Genomic DNA, 21,710 nt, shown 5'->3' on the forward strand with positions numbered 1-21,710 from the left:
TGTCTCAAACTGCTTATAGCACATTTGTAATGGAGTTGCCAGAACTCAGTGGAACCTTAGATTTTAGTTCATAAAGCCAACCGTGCCATCAGAGATAAGCGGTTTTGTCTAAAGAGTGCAAAGCCATGTTCAGATAGGATTTTCAGGGAATATTACAGGGTTTTCAACTGCCACAGCTATGACTATGACTCCAGCTTCTGCTGCGTGTGGGGGACAAAATGACTCTGGCCATCTTATTCTTACGTATTGTGGTAGCCACAAATGTATGTTTTTGTCAGATGTAAGTTCAACTCTGAGAAGAATAAGTTGCAGTGAAGGATCATCCGGAAATAAGAGAAAATGTATGGACATTTGCTTATTTCAGAGTTGATAGGATTCTGTTGCTTGAAAGTTTCTCATAGGAAGGAGTGTGTTAATTACAGTGAGACTTTCTAGTTTGTGAACATCGGATAAAAACATCCCTGCTTTAAGGGAACAGTGGACTTCTGTGGTGTTGGCCCTATGGCAGACGAAACACTCTTTTCCTCTTCTCTGAGACTATTCCAAGATTCTCCCTTTGAAAGGAAGATTAAAATATTTACTTATATATCTCTTTGAAAATTTAAGATTTGACAAATTACACACACACACACACACACACACACACACACACCACACACGAAACCCATAATTATCTCATCTTCAAACAAGGATTCTTCAATATTATTGACAGGTTGCTGTAGTTTCATTGTATTGATGGACAGGTGAGAAGAGGCTACTGTTAGAAACATTGGCTTCTGTTCTAAATTGATCTGTAGTTTCCTAATAAAGACCCAGATCAGTCCTGTGCTTTGGAGCTAGCTGAAGCCAACATGAAGTAAGATGATTTGGGTTCAGAACTCTTAATTAAGAGCACTTGTTGCTCTTGTATAGGAATTTGGTGCCCAACACCTATATCACCAGCTCACAACTGCCTGTAACACCAGCTCTAGGCAGATCTGACACCACTGGCTTACACACACACACACACACACATACACTTACACTTAAAAAAATATATATATAATATATAAAATTATATATATAATTTTATATATATATACATATACATATACATATATATATATATATACATAAAAGTTGTGGAAGTTGGAGTAATACTAGTTTTAAGTTTAGGAAAAAGGAAAACTTCTGAATTTTCTTCCTTGTCCCCATTCTCCCTAAAGGGAAGATTGCTTTTGGCAAATTTTCTCTGGTTTACTAATTATTAGTAGGTAAATGATTGCTTATTTAAGTAAAAGCAGCCAGCAGGATTTTTAAGGCTTGTTTGTTTTTTTCCCTCACTCCTGGGGATTGACCTGGGTATTATTCATGTTAGGTAAGTGCTTGTCACCTAGCTGCAGTCCATGCTGTAACTGTTTTATGTTTTTGTGGAGTTGAAATGAAATGAAAAACATCATTTGGGGGGCCAGAGAGATGGCTCAGAGGTTAAGAGCACTGGCTGCTCTTCCAGAGGTTATGGGTTCAATTCCCAGCAACCACATGGCGGCTCACAACCATCTATAATGAGATCTGGTGCTCTCTTCTGGCCTGCAAGCATACATATGGACAGAATTTGTATACATAATAAATAAATCATTCAAAAAAAAAGAAAAATGTAGTGTGGTTATATTTGGATATACTGAGACAATTCTGTCTCTTTATAAAATTTTAAATCATTTTTACTTTTAAAAAATGATATGTTACATTCTGAGCCTTTATATTTTATTTAGCTTATAGCACATCCAGGTACCTTTGAAGGGCTGCATGTGTGTCTTTGTAAACCTGAGGGTAAATGCTAAAGTTTAGCATTTACAAATGTAAGTTGTGGACCACGAGGTAGTTCCGTGGTAGAATGCCTGCTGACATCCCACAGACTGGTCGATCCTGGTATACCCTAGATAAATACACCACACAAGTAGCAGCTAATGTGTTTATTGGCTTTTGCTACACTTAAAGCAAAGTTCCAGCATTTAACCAAATATATGCTGTAAACGGACAAAGGGAAACTCCAAACATACTCAAAAGCAGAATAAAGTGATGAGCATTTCATTCACGTACCAACTTACTAAGCAATTTGAAGAACTAGTCACTCCACCCTTTGCTTTGACTTTAATTCTTGGTCTGTATATGCTGTGCCACCATGATGCTTCTTGATCCTGAGTACTGTTGGCTTTTCACAGCTTGGGTCTCCAGCTTTGTAGCAGTGGTCGAATATATTTCTCATAGGCAGGGTTTTTCTGTGTTTATAGGAATCACATTATTAGAATACTTCTAGAATTATTCTTCACTTTAAAAGAGTAGCATTACCTAAGATCCTGTTTTGTTTTTCGAGACAGGGTTTCCCTGTAGAACAGCTTTGGCTGTCCTGGAACTCTTTGTAATTTGTAAACCAAGATGGCCTTGAATTTACAGAAATCTGCTTGTTTCTGCCTCCCAAGTGGTGGGATTACAGGCATGTGCCACCACCACCTTTCAGTTACCTAAGATTCTTAATTTTTAAAATTACTTTTAAAGTTCATTTTGTGTGAACATATGGTAAACACTTTTCCAACAAGCCTCCTGTCTTAGGCAGATTTTAAACTGCATGCAGGTGGCTGATTAAGAGAAAAGTGTACAGCTTATTTATTTTTTTCAGAATTTAATACAAATGAAATCCTTCACTTTTTGAGACTCTTTGAAATTTTGAACACAAACCACAAAGCAAGCAACCAGAAAGTAGAATCAGGTAGGCAATATTCTGTGTCCAAATCAGCTTTTCTATCATTCTCTAGTGCCATGTCTGAGTTCTTTTCTTCATAGCTAAACTCTAGTCTTCCATACTATTTTAATTTCTTTTACAGTAAAACTATAAAGTTCTAGGGACCGGAGAGATGGCTTAGAGGTCAAGAGCACTGGCTGTTCTTCCAGAGATGCTAAGTTTAATTTCCAGCAACCACATGGGAGCTCATAACTATCTATAATGAGATCTGGTGCCTTCTTTTGTCATGCAGTCCTACATGCAGAATACTGTATACATAATAAATAAATCTTAAGCAAAAAAAGCCTATAAGGTCCTAACAGGTTTACACCCTGTTCTTCACTGTTTCTCCAATCCCAGCACACCGCCATTGCACAGTAATTGTTCTTTGAATGAATGAACTATTCCTTGGGCATATCTTTACAATATAGTTATTGAGAGAATAGAACGGGGTGCGATGATGTACACATGTAATCCTGGCATTTGGGAGGTCGGAGTTGAAGACCCTGAGACAAGCACTAAAAAGGGGGGTTCCTGGTCTAAATTAACCCGTGATGATTCCTTCTTGCTTCCATTGGGAATGGCTTGGATGTGATTTCATGGGGCTGGGGGGATCTTCTGTGGCAGTTTTCTACATCAGCCCAAAGCAGACATCACAGAGTACACCAGGGTAGCGTGTCATCCTGATAGGAGAAATCTCAGCACAACCTGCTGCAGACAGGAGAGACTCCTGTGGAGCTAAGAGGTGCAGCCTAGCACATAACACTTTACTTCTGGCATGAGAACACTGTACATATATTCTCATTTGTACTTTTGTGTCCGCAGGGCATGTTTCAGTATAGCTGCTGTTTTAACTTATTTAAAATACCCACAATGTGCCTTTTTCTATTAAAATGTCTGCTGCACTTCAGAACTATTACAGATCAAAAAAAGAGAGACTTTAAAAAATGTTGAAGCTTTTCAAAGGAGCTGAAAGTATAAGATCACGTGGCTGTATGTTACCGGTCCACCAACTATCGTTTTGACCCCCTTTCCTAAACTTCCCTGTGTGAAAAGACCACACCTGTGACTTAACAAGGTCACATAAGGCCGGTTGATGAGTATCTGTCGTGACTGCTTTCGTTTCGTTATGTAGGTCATAAGAAGCTCTATCCTTGGTCAAGTAGAAGGAAGTAGAGACAGAAGAACAGTTTGAAGTATGTCAGCATTTTACAGAATCAGTGAGATGAGGGGTCAGTCACGTCTCGTTTCTACAAACCTGCTATGGTTTCCAGATTAAAGTGTTTAAGAATGAAGAAAGACAAGATGGCCCACTACAGTCTTCAGTGACCCTGAGGAATCTAGGGGAGTGGAATATTTTCTGTGTCTTGGCATTTGCCGACAGGTGCACAGGGAGAGGTGCGGCAGCTCTATGGAGCACCAAAGGACTCAGGTCTCTCTCGAGACCATGGAAGCAGGCTGGATTGGGAAGGACTGCTTTGCTTTTATGCCAGGATTTAAACATGAGCAAGGACAGAGAAATGATCATTAGATAAGTAACATATTAGAAGCAGGTTAACCATAGGAGCAGTGACTAGGAAAATTGTTTATATTTCCTTGAGCTAAAACCAGGTCATCTTGTGGATGGCTCTTGACTGAAGTGGGCTGACCTGTCTGGCAGCCATTCTGGAGGTTATGACTTTAGATGATCGTGGGAAGCTCAGCTCTGATGTGTGACAGGATACATACTGCCAAGAGCAAGTCTAATAACACCTGTAAAGTGTGAGCAAGCCCAAGTGTCGGTCACTGCATTATAAGATGCCTTCCTGAACGTGGACTAAAGAGAAAGTTTCACCATCTGAAAAACATGTTTATAAAGTCTAATATACCCAACACTGTGATATGCCTTGTGTGTGCCTATAGATAGATGCGTCCTTTGTTGGGGTTGTCCTTGTCAAATCTGCTCTTTACTACAGGCTCTTTAAATTCAAAGTACAGTACTTTGAATTCTTAACTTTGCCCAGTGAGGCTGGGATAACTGGAATTCTCGTCTTCCCTCTGAGGACAGTCTTGCTATCATCCCCCTTATAATATATGTGCCTTCCTGCCCACCTAAGACAGTACCTCAAACCACCTCTGGGTCTACATAGGATGGAGCTAAAAAGCCAAAAGTAAGATGGTTTACCACTGCTATGATTTATCTTAGATTTGCTTGCTACTGTATGTGTGTGCCTTCGGGTATGTCAAGCCTTTCTCTTAATGCCCTTTCCACATTCTGAACTGTGTATTTTGCTGATTTCAGTTCCTGCCAAACTGCACCCCTGGTTTCTTTTATGTGCTCTCTAGAAGTGTTTTAAACAGATGCTCTATGCCAAGTAATTTTCAACGTAAGCAGAACTGATTAAAATGGGAAAACATGGAGATGTATTTACTGCTTGTTCTCTGCCCTTTTACATAATTTATAATGAATTCCACTCAACTACCTGATTATTGGCTGGTAACTTCTGAGCCCACTCAAACAGACGTTCGTAGACATGTCCATCATAACAGCCCAGTGCCGAATTTAAACAACTATCCGTGAAGTCAAAAGCATCAGTTAACAAGACTGCATCCTTCCTGAGAGAGGAGAAAAATCGTGAGCATTTCACCTTAGTCTTAAGAATCGAATTGATCCACAGGAAGTAACTATAGGTTGCATCATTATCTGCTGTTTGAACAATTCACCTTTATTATTTGGGTTTTATTTTTTTAAACCATTCTTTTTTTTAAACTTTACTTATATTTTATGTTGTGTTTTGCCCACCTGTATGTCTGTGTGAGGGTGTCGGATCCCCTGAAAAAAGAGTCAAAGATATCTGAGCTGCCATGTGGGTACTGGGTTTGAATCTGTCTTCTCTGGAAGCGCAGTCAGTGCTCTTAACTGCTGAGCCTCCTCTTCAGCCCTCTGGGTTTTGTTTTTTTATAAGTGATGTATGCACAGGATAAAGAATCATTAAGTTCTTTAAGACTTGTTATTTAAAAAATTAGGCCTTGTCTACTGGGTGTAAAGTCCAGTATCCAATTCCCAACACTGGATTAAAAAAAATAAATGAAAAAAAAAAGCTATTTCTCCCAGTGTACTAGTTGATTTTTGTCAGCTGACACAAACTCTAGCCACCTGGGAAGAGGGAGCGCCAATTGAGGAACTGTCTCCATCAGATTGACGGGTAGACATGTTGGAGCATTTTCCTGATTAATGATTGATGTGGGGAGCACAGCCCACTGTGGGCGGTGCCATCTCTGGGCAGGTGGTCTCGGGTTGTATAAAAAAGCAACTGGAGCAAGCCAGTAAAGAGCATTCCTCCATGGTCTCTGCTTCAGTTCCTGCCTCCAGACGCTGCCTTCTGCCTTGGCCTCCTTCAATGGTTGACTATGACCTGAGAACCAAATAAACCCTTTCCTCACCAAGCTGGTTTTGCTCAGTGTTTCATTACAATAGAATGCACCTTGTTTCTCCATTCCTGTCTTCTCCTTAGAGACATGGTCTTTTAGCTGATATTCTCCTATTTTTTTGTTTATTTATTTAGTTAATACCAATAACTTCTTGGTGCTTTGGTTTTAGATATTACTCACTGTAATAAAAATGAGAATTTCCTTTTGGGCAGGTAAAAGGGACAAATCTTACCATGCAGTCCAGGTTGGCCTGGAACTCTTTGCATCCCAGGCTGGCATGCAACAACTCCCCTCAGTGCCCCACCCCCAGACTCCTGATGCTGGGATTACAGGAATATTCCACACACTTGGCTGGACTGAATAGTTTTCTCTTCGCGCTGTCTCCTCATCCCCAGGTTTCTTCCCCTTGGCTTTCTAGCCAGGTTGTAATTTTGACAAGATTAGTTAATGTTCAGTGTTGACATTATGATGACTGTGTGACATCAAAACATTTGAGGTGGCTAGGATAATAAACCTAATTATATTTTGTATTTTAAATTTTTGTTTTGTTTTGAGGTAAGGTCTTGTGTCAAGTCTGTTTGATCTGAAGGTCTATGTAGATCAGCTTGGCCTTGGTTGTGTCACTGTGTAGTTCCGGCTGGTCTAGAACTGTGCAGTCCTTATGGAGGTCAGAGGACAAGATGCCAGAGTCAGTCCTTCCACTTGTGGGTCTCTGGATCAAGCTCCCATCATCATCCTAGGGACTGAACTCCCGTTGTCAGTATTGGCTTCAAGTACCTTTGCCCATCTTGTTGGCCTTTAATCCTGTTTTGACAACAATGAGCCTTCTGGGTTTTTTTTGTTTGTTTGTTTGGTTTGTTTGTTTTTCAAGACAGGTTTTCTCTTTGTAGCTTTGGAGCCTGTCCTGGGACTCACTCGTAGATCACGCTGGCCTCGAATTCACAGAGATCCACCTGCTTCTGCCTCCAGAGTGCTGGGATTAAAGGCGTGCACCACCACTGCCCAGCAAACCTGTTTTGACAAGAGCTAATGAGCTGTACTTCTTGTTTCATGTCTGTTAATGACCCTGATGGTCTCAGTTTTCTCTGTAGTCAGCTGAAATTCCATGGGCCATTTTATTCTCCCCCCTGAAAATACATTCAGCAGTTTTTCTTCTTTTGCCATGCTGATGTAGAGCCCAGCTCACTCCTTGTTTGCAAGGATCTTCTGCCACCACCTGTGTGACTATGTGTGGCTGGAAAAAACCAGCCTATGCTGCTGTCCTAAGAGTTCAGGCAGCTGAGCCACACGGCCTAGCAATTGTGCTCCATTGCTTTGCTTCACCGACTCGCTCACCGAGTGATTTTTCAGTCTCTTCCATCTTCAAGTCTACAGCACCCACCTCCCCTTCCTCCCCAGAGTGACTTTGCATTTTAGTTCACTGATCAGGTGCAAGTCATACGGGTTTCCCATAGGCTGTCTGTCACCTCTGAGCATTGTGCACAGCCCTCCATTACACCCATCAGCTCCATCTCCTGCTTCTTGTCTACCCAGTCCTTGGTCCGCTAGATTCTTCTATCCCTTACCTACAGGAGAAGGATACATTTTCTTTCCTGTCCGGTGTCAGAAACCCTTTGGGGTCATTCCATCGGTGTTGCTATCATCTCTCTTAAGACAAGCTGGTAGGGGTTGCTGGATAGATGGCTCAGCGTTAATAACACTTGCTGCTCTTAGAGGATCGTGGTTTAGCTGACAACATTGGGTGGCTCACAGCTGTCTCTAACTCCCCAGGCATTGCACACTTACATATATGGAGGCATGTTTGTAAAACTTAAAAATATTTAAAAGCAAACAGGCATTTGGCTCCCCTCATTTCCCTCACCTACCCTAGATCTTGGCTTCTTTTTTGACTGAATTTGGGAGTATTTTGTTTGTTTATCTCCAGTTCTTCTGCTCTTTCTGGAGGACTGGATTAGTTTTGCTCTTACCTCAAGCACTTCCCTGAAATAACTCTTGTCTATGTCTCCTTACTGTTTTTGGAGGGTCCTAACCCTTCTCATTCACTCACTCCTAGATGACATCATCTTTCTCATGGCTTTAAATACCAGCCACATGCCACTAAATTCCAAATTTATCCCTCCTTTATGTCACCTGCTTGCTGGCTTCTGTATTAGATTGTTAACAGGCTTTTTAACTGCACTGAATTCCTAAAACAAACTCCTGATCTTGTCTGTCTTATACAAACCTGGCCCTCCTATAGATTTCCCCTTTATGATAAATGGCCTGACTTTTTCTTTCTGTCTTGTACCATATCTAATTGTCAGCAAACACTGTTCTGTTTTCAAAGCATGTCCACATTTGCCTCTTTCCCACCACAGCAGTTAGTGCTGCACTCTGGTCCAATCTGTGGTCATCTCTCACCTGGATTATTGCATTAGCTTCTAGATCTATCTCCTTGCTACTATTTATTAATTTATTTATAATGATTCATTTTGGGGACGCAGGTTAAACCAATGGCATCCTGCACACTTAGCAAGTGTTCTACCTCAGAGCTGTACTCCCAGCCCCTGCTTTATCTTATTCATATATATATATATATATATATATATATATATATATGGCGGTGGCTCGGTTGATAAACTGCTTGAGGACCTAAGTTTGATTCCTAGAATTTATTTGTGTGTGTGTGTGTGTGTGTGTGTGTAGTACTGAGTGTTATGTTGAGTTTTGTTTTGTTTTAATTTTATTTTGTTTCTGAGATAGGGTTTCACTGTGTAACAGCTCTGCTGTCCTGGAACTCTTTCTATAGATTAAATTGGCCTAGAAATCACAGAGATCCACCTGCTTCTGAGTCCTGGATTTAAAGATATGCAGCACCATTTAGCATGGATGTTTGTAATCCTAGACTGGGCAGGTGGGGACAGGCAGATCACTGCTGGGCTCAATGGCCAATCTATCTAGCTTGCTTGTGAGTTCCAGGCCAGTGAGAATATGGGTTTTCTTTAAAATATATTTTAAAATTTTTTATTGCTTGGTCCTCTTTTTAAAAATCATTTTATTTTATTTTTGTCTCTGACATTCTCTAAGGTCGCCACAACTCTATCTTCCAATCCATCCACTGATGTTTCATTTCTATTATCATTTTAAAATTTCAGAACCTTTTTCTTCTGCCCTCTGACTGCTGATCGCAGTATCTTGACCTTCTTAGCTCTTTGAAGATATTGGTGATTTTTAAAAAAAAATGTTTCTTTTCCGTTTTTAAGTTTGATTTTTTCCCCTGCAGGTTTATTTGTATCCTTTAACTTGTCTTGTTCTTGTGTATTTGGGTCTCCTTGCATGGTGATCCTCGATGTCCGATCTTAGCTGATAGTGGGGGTGTTAACTAGCCACTATTCTTTTTCAGGAGAAGCCTGGGATTACTTTTTAGTGGGGTCACTGTGGGGTGAGCTGGATGGATTATAAGTAGTTTGCATCTTAGCTCCTTCTCTTTGGCTGCTGGAGGAACTGTCTTGTCATCTTCATACATACAGGCTGCCAGCCTTCAAGGAGCCAAAGGGAAACGTGCTGGGAAGGGCGTGTAAAGTGATTTTGTAGGATGGTCTCATCCTCGGCTGTGCACAGTGCTCTCCAGTCAACACTGCCTTGCTGTTTACCCTTTTCGCAGAACTGAGTCAAGAGGAAGGAGGAAACTGGGAATCCAGTGCGTTCTGTCATTTCACCTTTATCCCACTGCCAGAAACACACTTCCAAGTTCTCTGCTGAACCTGTCTGCCAGTCCGTGTCCACATGTCCTCCGACTTTCCTGTTTCTTCTGTCTTCCTCTTTGTGGGTGGATACCTTTAAGTTTTTGAGTGTTTTCAGGGCTAAGGGTGTAGCCCTTAGCTCAGTTGGTAGAGTGCTTGCCCAGCATGTGTGAAGCAAAATCCTGGATTCAAACTGGAGCACTCCATAAAAGCTGGGTGTGTTGGCTAATGCTGGTAATCCCAGCACTGGGAATATAGGGGCAGGACCACCAGAGGTTCAAGGCTATCCTTGGCTGTATAGCAAGTTCAAAGCCAGTGCTACATGAGATGTAGTCTCAAATCAGGTATATATTTGATGTTAATCCTGGTGTTTTAGTGGGGCTTCAGAAATGAATGTGTGTGTTGAATCTGCCACTTTTACTCAGAAGTCCCTAGTGGAGGTTTTTAGCACCACTTAAGGTACTCCGACTGAGCCAGGCAGTTCATTGGCCGCACACTGAGAGCTAGTTTTGGTGCCTCTCAGAATTGTCCTGTCCTGATTTGTCATCCCCGAAAGCTGAGGGCGATAGTGGCTAATCTAGGCAGAGAACCGTGACTCTGAACTGATGAGAGCGTGGGTCTGTTTCATAAATAATTACTGCAGAAGGAAAGGAAACTTAGGACCCAATGTAAATAAATCAGTTTGTGGTTTCGAGGTGTGTGTTGGGAGTTTATGTCTGTGGAGCCAAGGCACGTATGCGTGCATGCACGCACGCACGCACATACCATGCTTATGAGGTGTTATGATTGTTATGGTTCTCTTTTATGTCTGATTATCACCAGCCAGGCCCAAGTGTTTTGTTTTGCTTTTTTCATGTGTTTTAAAAATGCTAATCATTTCAGAAAGTCAGGCAACTTGCCCTCTGTAGCACTAATTATACTCTTAGAGGTCCCATACTGGATCATCCTGACCATTTTTGTTGGTATTATTACTCGTTTACTTTGGTGGGGATGCTATGGTTTGTGTTTGGAGGTCAGAGGATGTCTTTATAGAAGCTGGTACTAGCCTTCTGCTGATTGGGATCAAACTCAGATTGTCAGGTTTGGTGGGGGACACTTTGATCCACAGGCCATCTCTCTGGCCCCATATTTGATGGTTTAATTGAACAAACATTTACTAGCGACTAGCTATCTGTCACGTGCTGATATATAGCCACAGGGGCATGTTAATACTGCATATTAGAAACAAAAAAAAGCATTTGATTGAATTTTTTTTAGCCTCTTATGAAACCCTGCACCAACTTAAAATCTTTTTACTAATAATGAGAACTACTGAAGGTCCCAGGAGAAAAGTCACTTCCCTCCACACATAAAGGCATCATATTTTTTGCCCAGAAAGGTTTTTTTTTTTTTTTTTTTTTTTTGGTTTTTCGAGACAGGGTTTCTCTGTGGTTTTTGGAGCCTGTCCTGGAACTAGCTCTTGTAGACCAGGCTGGACTCGAACTCACAGAGATCCGCCTGCCTCTGCCTCCCGAGTGCTGGGATTAAAGGCGTGCGCCACCACCGCCCGGCTTGCCCAGAAAGGTTTAAAAAATATTGTGTTCTCAAGTTACCTTAAAAATATACATATATATATATATATATTTGACACTAATAAATAATTCATAGTGTTTTAATACCTGCTTCTTCTAGTTATCTGGTCAGGACAGACTAGTTTTGATGTGTTCTTAAAGCAATATTTACTTTATATATAAAATAGCAGGATGAATGTCACTAGTATTCATGACTCTAGATGTCAGGATCAGCTCTACATTTAAAAAGTATCATGTATTGCTTTATAAAACAGTACATAAATTGTTGAGTCTAAAAAAGCATCTTTAAGTGATGTAAAGGAGTAATAAAATACATTTTTGAAACTTGGTGAGAATTTGCTCAAGGCAAAGTCAACAAAGACCTGGATATGCATACCACACACATGATAATAAACTCCCCAGGCACCTTACCACACAGGTGAAGAGAGCATGCTCAGTGGCCAGAAGCTCTGAATGTCCCCAGCTCCTCCTCTGCCTAATCACGCAAAGGTACAAGAGCTCACTCTCATACACCTAAGCTTGCTCAGTAGCACAGGAAGATTAAATCCAATTCAAAGGCTGAATGAATTAAATGAGATGATGCATATAAAAGCTCCTAGCACACACATCCTCATTAAACACTGCTTATGATTAAAATTGTTATTATTAACATGCCCATATATAGGAACCTTGATTTTAGTCACATTTCTTAGACACTGATCCTTGCCAGTGTTGGAGAGTTCAACTGAGGTAGCTAATTTATTCTTTAGCACTTTGATTCTAATTTTCTAATTCCCCTATTGATTCTTTCATTAAGCCCAGTGCTTTCTGTTGGTATAATTGTGCTGGGTGCTAGCCTATCTAGACCCCAAGTTTACAAGCTTAGAATGGGAAGCAACCTGAACACCAGGGTCTAACATGATTTCAAGTCCCAGTCACTCACCGGATCAAGGGAAGCAGGTCGAGAAAGGCTGTTCTAGCCATGTCCACCTGGGCTCCAGACAGGAAGCCATCATGAAGAAAGTCACCTGAGTTAGTCAGAATACCATGTAGCGCATAGAGGTCACAGAGGCGTTGGAGCACCCGCTGAATCTCTGGTTCGTTGCCTAGTTTCTCCACGGCTTCCTTAAAATTCCTCACAGTGATGTAGTAGCAGTGGGCCTATGAAGACACAAAGATGCATAGGCCACCAACTCTCATTCCCAGCTCCACAGGTCATTCTGGAGGCTTGGATTCAAGATGTTTGGAGTAAGTGTGCCTTCTTGAGGACTGGTGGTTATTTCTTGTCTGATGGAAGCTTTTTGGTGGTGTGAATATGCATATCTGTATATGTGTACTGGGGACGAGGTGGACTGTGAAACTGGGCCTTTGGATTCCTCATTTCCATGAGATATCTTTAAGAGCATTAGAAAATAGAAAGAAACGCCTGGGGCAGGTGGGAGAGCTGGCCCCGTGGTCATAAGGCCAGGAGAGCTGTCCCTCGCTCCCTTATGGGGAACCAACCTTCCAGCTGCCCAGGCCCAGACCCAGGGTTATGAGTTGGCCCGCCCCAACATCCACCCCATCTATGATCTGCTGGAACATATGAAAGATCTGATCCGCAGACCCAAAGCTGCAGGCTCTCCACAACACGGAGCACTAACGGGTGTCCAGGAAGCATCCTGGTGGGGGCCCGGCATCAAACACGTAGTGAACCCAGGGGCCTCAAACCATACCAATGACTCTTTGCAATGAACACTTGCAAGCAGAGATGTATGAACAAAGGGGTATACGTCATGACTTGTTGGATCACAACTGCACTGCAGCTTCGGTGACGAGATTTTTAATTTCTTCCGTATTTTTATTTTTCTCATTTTATTTTCTTCCTTTTTTTCTCTTGAATTTCATTTTATTGGGGTACGGTATGCAGGGGTTGAGGGGGGATGCAAACATGGGGAATGAATGGGATCAAGATATATGATGTGGAAAACAGAATAAAGAAATAAATGAAAAGCAGGAAGCTGAGAAGGAATAAATTTGGATATTTAGTTAGATTCCTCTTCTCAAAGCTCTTGGAAATGTAAGAAAGTGTGTCAGGAAGGTGCTTAATTATATTACAAACTGTAATGGTATTAAGTCTGAGAAAATTCAAATAAATATAAAGTGCAGCAATGCTAGGAAATGTCCCCAGTGTCAAGATCAAACCAGCTACGCTCCTGATACCTGTAAGAGTTCCATCACTGATGTCAAGTGTGTGATTATGTCAGAATCACTAACTCTACAACAAAGAGTACCCAAAATGGGTTTATTCATGGCTTAATCTTGAAAAATGCATTGAAGTGATTGTATTCCCTTTTGATATTAAAAAAAAGAATTGTTGTTTACTACAGAAACCAACAACAAAAGACAGTAGAAAGACCATAGGAGGATTGAAGGCTAGCCTGGGGTACCCGGGGGGAGGATGGCAAAGTTCTCCTAGTGCTTTCTTCCAGGGAGTTCTACCAGGGAGTGAGAGGCCAGCGGCAGGTCTCTTCCTGGAAACTTCCTGAGGATGGGCATATCTGTGCCTCCGTGGCGCATGGGAAATGAAGGTGTCTTGGCTCCATTATTTCACTCCTTCACCTTCCAAAGGATTCGGTTAGCCTCCCTTATGCTAACTGATGGAGTCCTGGCTGGTGTGTTTAAAGTCAGGGCACTAAGGTTTAAAGACAGACAAATGGACACTGGGCAAGTGTGTCTCCTTTCCTGTGATCTGGCTAACCCTGTGGTTGGTAGGGGTCTCAGCACAGCGGGTTGAAGACTAAGTGGAACTCCGATGCCCAGAAGCGGAGATCTGCAGGGTCCATGCCAGCCCCGGTTGCGTGTGATTGAATGCTGGGTCGCCAGGTGGCGCTCGTGCTCAGTCTGCCTGTCAGCCTGACCTGGGCGTGCCTCTCTGCAGGTACTTTTCGGGACTCCTGAGAGAGCCCTTTTCAGGCCTGGACTTTGACAATGGGAATGAACTCTTCCCGTCTTCCAGTTGTTGGTAAGCGAGACGTCTCAGTTGCCTCGGCTTAGGAGGCATTCTTACTGCTCCCCACCCCGTGACCTTGAGTCCTGTAACTTATGTCCTGTATCTCTGCATCTCTCCGGTTTTATTCTGTCTCCACCACGCTCATGGTAGAGCCATCCTCAGGACGGACCAGACTGTCTCTGCTTTCTTCTGATTGGCTTTCCGGCCCTTCCTTTCCCCTGCTGCATGCATGATTCTTCTAGAAACTCTGATTACTCCTTCCAAGCGTGGCACTCTCCCCCTGCAAGGGAAGGAAGAACCAGCCACCCTACCAAGCTCCAGAAGGCCCAAGGCCTCAGCCTCACCCCCTCCTCCTGCTCTCCCTGCTCTCTCTGCCTCACCTTAGTTCAGTTCTCTTGCTTTGGCTTCCCAGCCAACTAGCCTTTCCTACCTGCTTTGACGATACCTGCGCTCTTTGCTGGGAAACCTCTCCCAAGCTGCCACAACCCTCAGACCGCCAACTGCTGCTTGAAATCTTAGCCCATGTACCCCTTTCTTCTGGAGAACCGTTTGGGCTCTGCAGGGAGTGTAACCAGCAGCCATTTCCCATCCCATCCTCGTGCTTCCCCGATTATAGCTGTTTGTCGGTGACGTCTCTGCTGTTTAGTATCCAGTGCTGGTGAAGAGTCAAATATTTATCGACTGGTGGTGAAATACGCACAAACACAAAAGAGAATGTAAATTGGATCAGACATCCTAGGATTGCCCGTGGGGCTAAGGGAAGACTTGAGCTGCTTTTCTCTCTGGGAGGAGCTATTTGAATGACCTGAATCAAATCCAGTAGCAATGCCTCATTAGATTTTCCTACAGGCTGCCAGCAAGATGCTTTGGAGTTAAGTCCTTTAATTAAAATTCTCTGGACTACAGCCTTGGATGCAAGATGATGGCAGTCTCTGAGGAGCAGGCGTGGGTAAGGATGTGAACTTGAGTTTTCATAGCACGGTGGCCTACCTGGGAAACAGAACAAGCCCCTCACAGCTGACAGACATCTCACCTTAGCAGCCTGGACGTGTATGGTAGCAGTCTGGTTCCAGGCGTCATGCTGGTCAACCCCAGATCTCATGAGGGTCTGTGTGTGGTGTGCTGCATCCTTTATGAGCCTGGGAACCAAAGAAAAGAGGCTCAGTATCCTGAATGAGCAGGAAAGAGAACTGATGGGCTGCTGGGGTCTCTCAAAAATGGAAATGATCCAACTGATGTCTTATATGCCATAAAGCTATAGACTCAGAAGCATCTCTTTAAGGGCGGGCATTCCCAATTTACAGTGGGAAAAACTGAGTCCCAGAAAGGTTCATTAACTTGCCCAGGATCACACAGCTAATAAGGAATAGGGCTAAGTTTTTTTTTTCTCCATTGAGACAGTATTGCTGTATAGCCTAGAGTAACCCAGAACTTTACATCCTCCTGCTTTAGCCTCTGGGAGTTCTTAAGCCTTTGGATCTACTTCAGGCCACTGTTGATTGACTTCTTATGGCCAGAGCAAGGAGAATGTTTATTCTTCTAAGGCTAATCATGCTGCAAATTCCTACCTGACGTACCTAGATACAAAAACAGAGCTGGGCGGTGGTGGCACTCGGGAGGCAGAGGCAGGCGGATCTCAGTGAGTTCGAGACCAGCCTGGTCTACAAGAGCTAGTTCCAGAACAGGCTCCAAAACCACAGGGAATAAAACAAAAAAAAACAAAAACAAACAAACAAAAAAAAACAGAGACCCACCTTCTGACCTCTGAGCATTAACTTAGCCGTTTGCCGTTATAATAACCTTTAGTCTGTTTTCTACAGTGTTTATCTGGCCCTTGGAATTTTGGCATAAAACAAACTGTTTATTAAGTAACACCGAGTTTGCTTTGTCATGGACTTGATAAGCAGATGGTACATTGAGTTCCAAGGTAGGAGATGCAGAATGGCCTTTTAATTCCCCAGCAGCCTGTTTTCCCTTCCTCAACCTTCCCAGCCCTGTGTGTCCTGTATGTTTATCAGGCTAGCTTACAGATAGATCCCCGTTTCTAAACATACTACCTGGCATATTACAGGCATTTAAAAGTACTGTGGAATGAATAAGCAAATGTCTCAAGTTGCCTTTGATCCTAAGGAAGCTGCTACCCTCCTCGGGACACAAGTTGGAATGTAAGCTTTCTTGGTAAATGCTGGAAATGTTTTCTCCAGGTTCTGGCTTTCCATTTTGGGACAGAGTTCAGAAAGTTCCCTTCTAGCTAGTTAAATCTCTTCAGTGATGGTGTTTGTATTTGGTTGGTTAGGGTGTGTTTCTTTTTCCAGTCTCTGGAATACTTAGTCATTTCTGACACATAGTATTTGGTGATATTTGTTAAATGACAGAACGGGCATATTCTTTTTGGAGGGGAAGGAAGTTTGAGACGGGGTTTCTCTGTAGCTTTGGAGACTGTTCTGGAACTCCCTCTGTAGATCAGGCTGGCCTCAAACTCACAGAGATCCGCCTGTCTCTGCCTCCCGAGTGCTGGGATTAAAGGCATGCACCACCACTGCCCAGCAGAATGTGCACATTCTTGGGTGATTTGTTTGTTTTTTAGTTTTCCAAGACAAGGTTTCTCTATTTAACAGCTCTGACTGTCCCAGAACTTGCTTTATAGACCAGGCTGGCCTGGAACTCACAGAGACCTGCCTGCCTCTGCCTCTTGAGTGCTTCTTGAGTGCTGGAATTAAAGGCGTGCACCACCACTGCCTAGCTATTTTTTCACAGAATTCATGTTATGGGTTGGAGAGATGGCTCAACAATTAAGAGCACTGGCTGCTCTTTTTGAGGACCCAGGTTCAAGTCCCATCATCTGCACGGTAGCTAACAACTGTCTGTAACTCTAGTTCCAGGAGATTCAATGCCCACTTCTGGCATCCATGGGCACCTCTTGTCTATGGTGCACAGATATACAGATAAGCAGTCAAACACATAAAATTAAAATCAATAATAAAATATTAATGTTTTAAGCTAGGCATGGCAATGCACATGTTTAATTCTAGCACTGAGGAGGCAAGAGGCAGAGGAACGTAGATCTCTATGAGTTTGAGGACAGCCCAGTCTACCCAGTGAGTTCCAGGCCAGCCATGACTACATAGTGAGACCCTTACTTAAGAAAGGAACAACAAATAATATATGTTCTTGGGCTGGAGAGATGGCTTAGCCATGAAAGGCTAGGCTCACAACCAAAGTATAATATATATTCTTTCTAAAAAAAAACATGTATTTTCATGTATTTTGTACTTGTGTGTGTTTATGTGTACCATGCATGTGCAGGTACCCATGGAAGCTAGAAGAATATGTCAGTTTCCCTGGTAACCAAACCTGAGTCCTCTGCAAGAACAGTAAGCTCTCTCTTAATGGTTGTGCCATCTCTCTAGCTCTGAGTCCTTAGTTTTGATCATGTGCCTTGGACTTGACTAGACCCTGACTACAAACCAGTTCTATTCTAAGGTATAACTACACTTCTGAAAATTGCCTTTATGCTTTCTTTGTTTATTTAATGTGTATGATATATATATATGTGTGTGTCATATATGTACGTGTGTGTATGCAATGTTAGCAGGTACATGTGCTTGCATAGAGTCCAGAGGATGTCAGAAATCTTCCTCTATCAATCTGTGCCCTATTCCCCTGAGATAGGGTCTCTCAGTGTACTTGGATCCAGGCTGGCAGCCAGCAAGCCCCAGGGATCAGCCTGTCTCTGTCCCACACAGCGTGGGCATTACTAGTACTTACAACTTGTGCCTGCCTGTTTTACAGGGGTGCAGATAGCAACTTGACTCTGAAAATTACTAGTAGATTGTGGGATAGTTCAGACTTAAAACACTACTTTGCTTGATGGCACTGATTTGTACATCCGTTCATGGACAGTGATTTATGTATGAGTGCATTTGTTAGATTGGAACTCACCATAGGCACCTAAAGGTTTAAAGGCTTCCTCTCACTAGCCAGAGAGGGGATACATTTCTACCACTGTGACTGGGATAAAGAAATGGTGGTGGTTAATGGCTGAAGGGTAAGGTGTTCCTTCTTCTACACCCACAATCATAGGAGCTGGAGGTCTGGAGAGGCAGGGGAGGGCAGTGGTTGGTAAAGCACTGTCTGCTAGGGACCGTCCAGCTGTCCTTGCGTGGGAAGGAGCCCACCATGGGTGGGATGCTGACTTCTCCTACTGGCTTACCTGGTAGATACATGTGCCCAGGCTGTGGTATAGAGATCGGAGCAAAGGAAGTCAGCTGCTGTCTGGGCTGCACACCTGGCTGGCCCTGGTATGGCAAGATACATAACAGATGGAGGGAGAGGCTTCTGTGGTGTGGAGCCTGCGGACACCTGAGCCTGCAGGTAGTTCTTCATCAGAAACCTGGGAGGTGAAGGTAGACACAGATGAGGCAGTGTGTGACTCTGTGGGACCCTCAGCCCAGCTCCCTCACTACCAGGGTCACACACATTCACGTTGTGCTCCAGTGGGGGAGAACCAGGGGCTCCAGGCCTCTGCCCGACAGTCACTCTTCACCCACCCCGCACGTCTTCTGTAGGATCCTCGGTGTGATGTACCCAAAATACTAGTTTCTTTAGCAGGTGACGGGAGCATGCAAAGCTGGGCTAGACTCCCTTAGATCCTAAACACAAGTCCTTTTGAGGTTTGTGCCAACAGACGCTGTACTATTAGGATTGAGTGGGGACTTAGGATGTAAGTATAGTGTCTGTTGCCATCCAAAACAGTCAGATACATGAAAGAGTACTGACATAAGGAAAAAGGAAAGTGACTCCAGGTTGCTTCTATGTGCGACAATCCAGGGGTTACAAATTCTGTGCGCGGACAATCCTGGGCTCCCATTAGCTCTTCTGACACCACTGTGGGATGCTCTACAATTGTATGCGCTTCCCTAGGCTTCCGTTTCTTCATGACAATGGGAATGATGTTTCCTGTCTAGCAGGGTGGGTGGGTAGAACTGAATGAAATACTTGCAAATTGGTTGCCAAATGCCGGGTGCAGGTTACCTAATGCATGCTATTGTATCATTTTTATAACTTTAAAAAGCAACCCTGGTAAACGCTGTGTGTCATATTTGCCAGGGAGGTCCTTTTTTCTTGGATGCTGAAGCATCTACTCTGTTCAGTTGCCAGAGAATAAATGAATATGAAAATGTCAGTCATCAGAGGCAACTGGCAAGAAGCAGCCTATTTGGAGGAGGCTGGTGAGGCCTAACTGTCCCTCAGGGTACAGCCTGTTCTGTGTTTCCTCAATGAGCAAGGTGGAAAAGTGTCTGCCCTCAGGGAAATCCTGGTTTAACTAGGAAGCAGAGCCAAAAAGCCAGGCGGTGGTGGCGCACACCTTTAATCCCAGCACTCTGGAGGCAGAGGCAGGTGGATCTCTGTGAGTTTGAGGCCAGCCTGGTCTACAGAGGGAGTTCCAGGCCAGGCTCCAAAGCTACATAGAGAAAGCCTGTCTAACCCGGTCTTGAAAAACTGAGAGAAAAAAAGAAAGCTAAGCAAAAATTTGTGGACAATTATGGATTGTGATAGCTTCCAAAGGAAACATGTGGTTTTGAGTGGCAGGGGGCCAAGGAATGAAGAGTATGATCAACGGAGGCAGGAGGACCTGAGAGCAGGTTGGTCAGGCAGCATCTGGGTTATAAGGGCTGAAAGAACATAGTATATACTGTAGCATTTTCCTTCAAGTAGAGAGAAGCTAATAAACCATTTTAAACAGGACAAAGATGTAATTTTTCTCTAGGCTTTGAAGAGAGCCCCCTGTGCCTATGGAGAAGTGGGGACAGGAGAGAAGCAAGATCCCAGGCAGTAACCTGATGCTATTTTCTGGGTAAGACAGAGGGATGGCCTTGCTGGGGATAGCGGGGAATTTGGGGAAAGTGGGCAGATTAGACACACACTGAGATTTGGGCAGCCCTCAAATGGTACTTTTCCAAAGCTTACTTCTTCCATGGCATCAAATAGAAGCCTCTGTTAAAGCAGAAGCTTAGGGTACCCCCAGGGTAGGGGCAGAGGTCTGGACAACTCTGGACTTTACCTGGCCACTTGCAGGTAGAGCACTGTGTTCTCGCCCTCATAGGTGCAAGAAGCTGTCACTTCAGTGACCAGTGTTGGCAGACCGCTCAGCTTCGAGTAGCCGTGACCACCGCAGGCCCTGCGACATATCTCTGTCCCCTGGGTACTGAGGTCTGAAACGATGGCCTTCATGCCAGTGCTCAGCGCATGGAGCTGCAAGAACAAAGCAGTGTAAGGGTCCTATAGGACTGTCCAGACTTGTCACCTGGTACCTGCTGCATGCTGGCCACGGCTGATGCTGTGCTTAGCCCACTGCATCTCAGGGTATCGGACAAAGCAAATAATCAGAGGTTATGGCTTATGCAAAGTCACATAGAGTGACTGTGTGACTGTAAGAATGAAGGAAAACCTGTCCTAGCCAATGTCTCCAGGATCTCCAGAAGAGGGGCCTTCCTGGATTGGGTCCACCATCCTACAAGAGCCATGGGAGCTAGCCAGCAGGCAGAAGTTTGGAAAGGTGGCCAAAGAAGGCATATATCTTCCCAGGTTGTAGGAGGGTGCCATGTTTCAACTGTCTATCCAAACTCCTATGTTGAAATCTGAATCCCAGAGCAATGGTGTCAGGAGGCAGACCTTTGGCATGGATGGGGTCATAAGGTGAAATCTTCATGAGGCATGTTAGTGGCTGCAATGGCTGGGATGTCTTCTCCAAAACTTCTGTTGAAGTACAATTGAACAATTGCTCCCTCTGAAAGCTTTCATCCCCCTCCCCATCTGTGTGTATGTTGGGGGGGGGCACAGCGCATTATGGATGTCAGAGGACAGCTAGCAGCAGCCAACTTGCCCTTTCTAGCATGGGAGTTCTAGGGATTGACATCAGGTCATCAGGCTTGGCAGCAAGCGCCTTTATCCATGAGCCATGTTGCTGGTCCTACAGTTGCCACCTTAGCTGTTTTAAGAGGTGACTGGGCCATGAGGGTTCCTGTGTTACGGATGAGTTCGTGCCCTTGTAGGACTGAGTTCCTTATTGTGGAAGCTGCTTTGCTATAAACCCGAGTCCCCTTTCTCAGTGCCTTCCTGCTCTGTCTCTTTTCGTATACCATGCTACCACACAGCAAGAAGGCCCTTACCAAACAGTAACACCACGACAGAGGCTGGATATCACCAGAAGAGTGAGAAATCAGTTTCTGTTGTGCACAAGCCGCTGACTTCATAGACGTTTGACAGAACAACTG

At 43.7% G+C, this 21,710-nt stretch overlaps 1 protein-coding gene across 2 annotated transcripts in view; it reads right to left on the minus strand.

Annotated features, from left to right (window-relative positions):
* Window positions 1-1,937: 1,937 nt before the first annotated feature.
* The window catches only part of Acox2 (acyl-CoA oxidase 2), a 29,438-nt gene continuing 9,665 nt past the window's right edge, over window positions 1,938-21,710 (minus strand). Inside the window, exons 10-15 of one of the 2 annotated variants that reach the window (XM_075988556.1) lie at window positions 20,498-20,688; window positions 18,647-18,826; window positions 15,467-15,572; window positions 12,385-12,602; window positions 5,221-5,353; window positions 1,938-2,258 (exon numbers count right to left, since the gene is read on the minus strand). In XM_075988556.1, the coding sequence (XP_075844671.1) occupies window positions 2,196-2,258; window positions 5,221-5,353; window positions 12,385-12,602; window positions 15,467-15,572; window positions 18,647-18,826; window positions 20,498-20,688 (891 nt within the window). In that variant the 3' untranslated portion in view covers window positions 1,938-2,195. The remainder of the gene's footprint in view (window positions 2,259-5,220; window positions 5,354-12,384; window positions 12,603-15,466; window positions 15,573-18,646; window positions 18,827-20,497; window positions 20,689-21,710) is intronic. The other variant, XM_075988557.1, reaches the window with a different exon arrangement.

The sequence above is a fragment of the Microtus pennsylvanicus genome, chromosome 10, assembly GCF_037038515.1.
Source record: "Microtus pennsylvanicus isolate mMicPen1 chromosome 10, mMicPen1.hap1, whole genome shotgun sequence".
In the NCBI taxonomy this organism is placed as follows: Eukaryota; Metazoa; Chordata; class Mammalia; order Rodentia; family Cricetidae; genus Microtus; species Microtus pennsylvanicus.